This window comes from Myotis brandtii, unplaced genomic scaffold (genome assembly GCF_000412655.1).
Source record: "Myotis brandtii unplaced genomic scaffold, ASM41265v1 scaffold741, whole genome shotgun sequence".
NCBI lineage: Eukaryota > Metazoa > Chordata > Mammalia > Chiroptera > Vespertilionidae > Myotis > Myotis brandtii.
The window spans coordinates 188,820-190,993 of record NW_005370950.1 but is presented as its reverse complement, the minus strand read 5'-3'; the positions used below and the strand labels follow the sequence as shown (position 1 = coordinate 190,993).

Below are 2,174 nucleotides of genomic sequence, written 5' to 3'. Positions count from 1 at the left end.
TCCTAGGCTGGACCAGGCATCAGAAGTAACTGTAGTACAAAGACACTGGGGGCAGGGTGAGAGAATAGGTGAAGTTCCCTAATGGAGAGATGTTCTCTTCACAGGAACACAGCTGCTGTAATGAGCTAGGAGGCAATTAGAGGTTGAGCATCTTCTCACATTGGAGAGTCATGGTAGGCCTCTACCCCCTTCAGCTAGCCAAGCTCTGGAAGACAGAGTCAGCTCTAGAATGAGAAAAACCCAAAAAACTGACTGTCTTCCTGAGTCCCAGCACTGCCTGTTACTCACCACTCCCCTGGCTGGACCAAGGGAGTTTGGGCAGGGGCCCAGGTGGCCTGGGTTATACCCAGATTTACTCCTCTCAGCTCAGCTGATGCTTCAACCATTGCTCTCCCTGATCTCTGCCTCCCCCCGCTACCCCCTGGGTCAGGGCTGGGGGTAGGAGGGACAGGGAAATCCAGTACCCTCACTTCTGCCTTTTTCACCTCTAGGGGGGACCATGGCCAGTGCAGAATCCTCACTGCTCACAACCCTGGGGCCCAACTCAGATCCTGGCAACAGTGAGGTGGAGCTGGACTGCTGGTTTGATGAAGAGTTCAAGTTCATCCTGCTGCCTGTGAGCTACGCAGTTGTCTTTGTGCTGGGTCTAGTCCTCAATGCTCCAACCCTCTGGCTCTTCCTCTTTCACCTCCGACCCTGGGATGCAACGACCACCTACATGTTCCACTTGGCTTTGTCAGACACGTTGTATGTGCTGTCACTGCCCACCCTCATCTACTATTATGCAGCCCGAAACCACTGGCCCTTTGGCACTGAGCTCTGCAAGTTCATCCGCTTCCTCTTCTACTGGAACCTCTACTGCAGTGTCCTTTTCCTCACCTGCATCAGTGTGCACCGCTACCTTGGAATCTGCCACCCCCTGCGAGCAATACGTTGGGGCCGCCCAAGACTCGCAGGCCTTCTCTGCCTGGCAGTTTGGTTGGTTGTAGCCAGCTGCCTTGTGCCCAACCTGTTCTTTGTCACAACCAGCTCCAGGGGGGATACCATCCTGTGCCATGACACCACTCGGCCTGAGGAGTTTGACCACTATGTTCACTTCAGCTCAATAATCATGGGGTTGCTCTTTGGCATACCCTGCGTGGTCACTCTTGTCTGCTATGGGCTCATGGCCCGGCGCCTGTATCGGCCTTTGCCAGGGTCTGCCCAGTCGTCTTCTCGTCTGCGTTCTCTCCGCACCATTGCAGTGGTTCTGACTGTCTTTGCTGTATGCTTCGTGCCTTTCCACATCACCCGCACCATTTATTACATGGCAAGGCTGTTGGAAGCTGATTGCCAGGTGCTGAACATTGTCAACGTGGTCTACAAAGTGACCCGGCCTCTGGCCAGTGCCAATAGCTGCCTGGATCCTGTGCTCTACTTGCTCACTGGGGACAAGTATCGTAGGCAGTTCTGGAAGCTCTGCAGTGGTGGCACCCCCCAGCCTCCCAGGGCTGCCTCCTCCCTGGCACTGGTGTCCCTACCTGAGGGTAGCAGCTACAGGAGGACAACCACCCCCAGGATAGTGGCTGCCCTACCCCTAGGGCAGATAAATTGTAGCACTGGAAGCCTGGAAGGAAGAGAAAAGGGGGTGAGTGCAGGGCAGAGGTGAGGGATCCTAATGATGACAACTCATATTGTTGCTTTCTCTTCGTTCCAGGGCTCTGGTGAGAGGCCCTCCCTCTGAGGGTTAGGGGGAGCCAGGAAAATCACGTGTGACCCCATCTCTCATAAATCCTTCAGTTGCCCTCTACTTTTTAGCCAAAGGCAGTAGCAGCCACTCTTTCTCCTCTACTTCTTCCTCTTAGTTTCCTGGGGCCATTGGTCCTATTTCTTGATCCTAGGAACCCTTCCCCAGCCTTCCTTCCCCCTCCTTTCCCCCACATCCTTGTATAGCATGTGTTACTCCAGTCAGACCAGAGCATTCAACTGGAAGAGTGGAGAAGCTGCAGTAATCTCAGGGTTGGCTTGATTTATCTGACGGTGACAGCCAGAATTAGGAGGTAGGGGCACCAATATGTCACAGATGCCAAGGATGTGACATATGTAGTTCCCATAGACACTTCCTGGTTTCCCTGTGAGGACAGGATAGTCTGGCCTACTTAGGTGCTGAAATATGGCATAGTCCAAGACAGCCT

At 53.9% G+C, this 2,174-nt stretch overlaps 1 protein-coding gene across 1 annotated transcript; it reads left to right on the top strand.

The window, feature by feature from the left end:
- The first annotated feature begins 499 nt into the window (after positions 1-499).
- Positions 500-1,596, top strand: P2RY4 (pyrimidinergic receptor P2Y, G-protein coupled, 4). Its single transcript, XM_005882847.2, is given in 2 exon segments — positions 500-1,547; positions 1,550-1,596. Coding segments are annotated over 2 exon segments (1,095 nt in total).
- Positions 1,597-2,174: the final 578 nt, after the last annotated feature.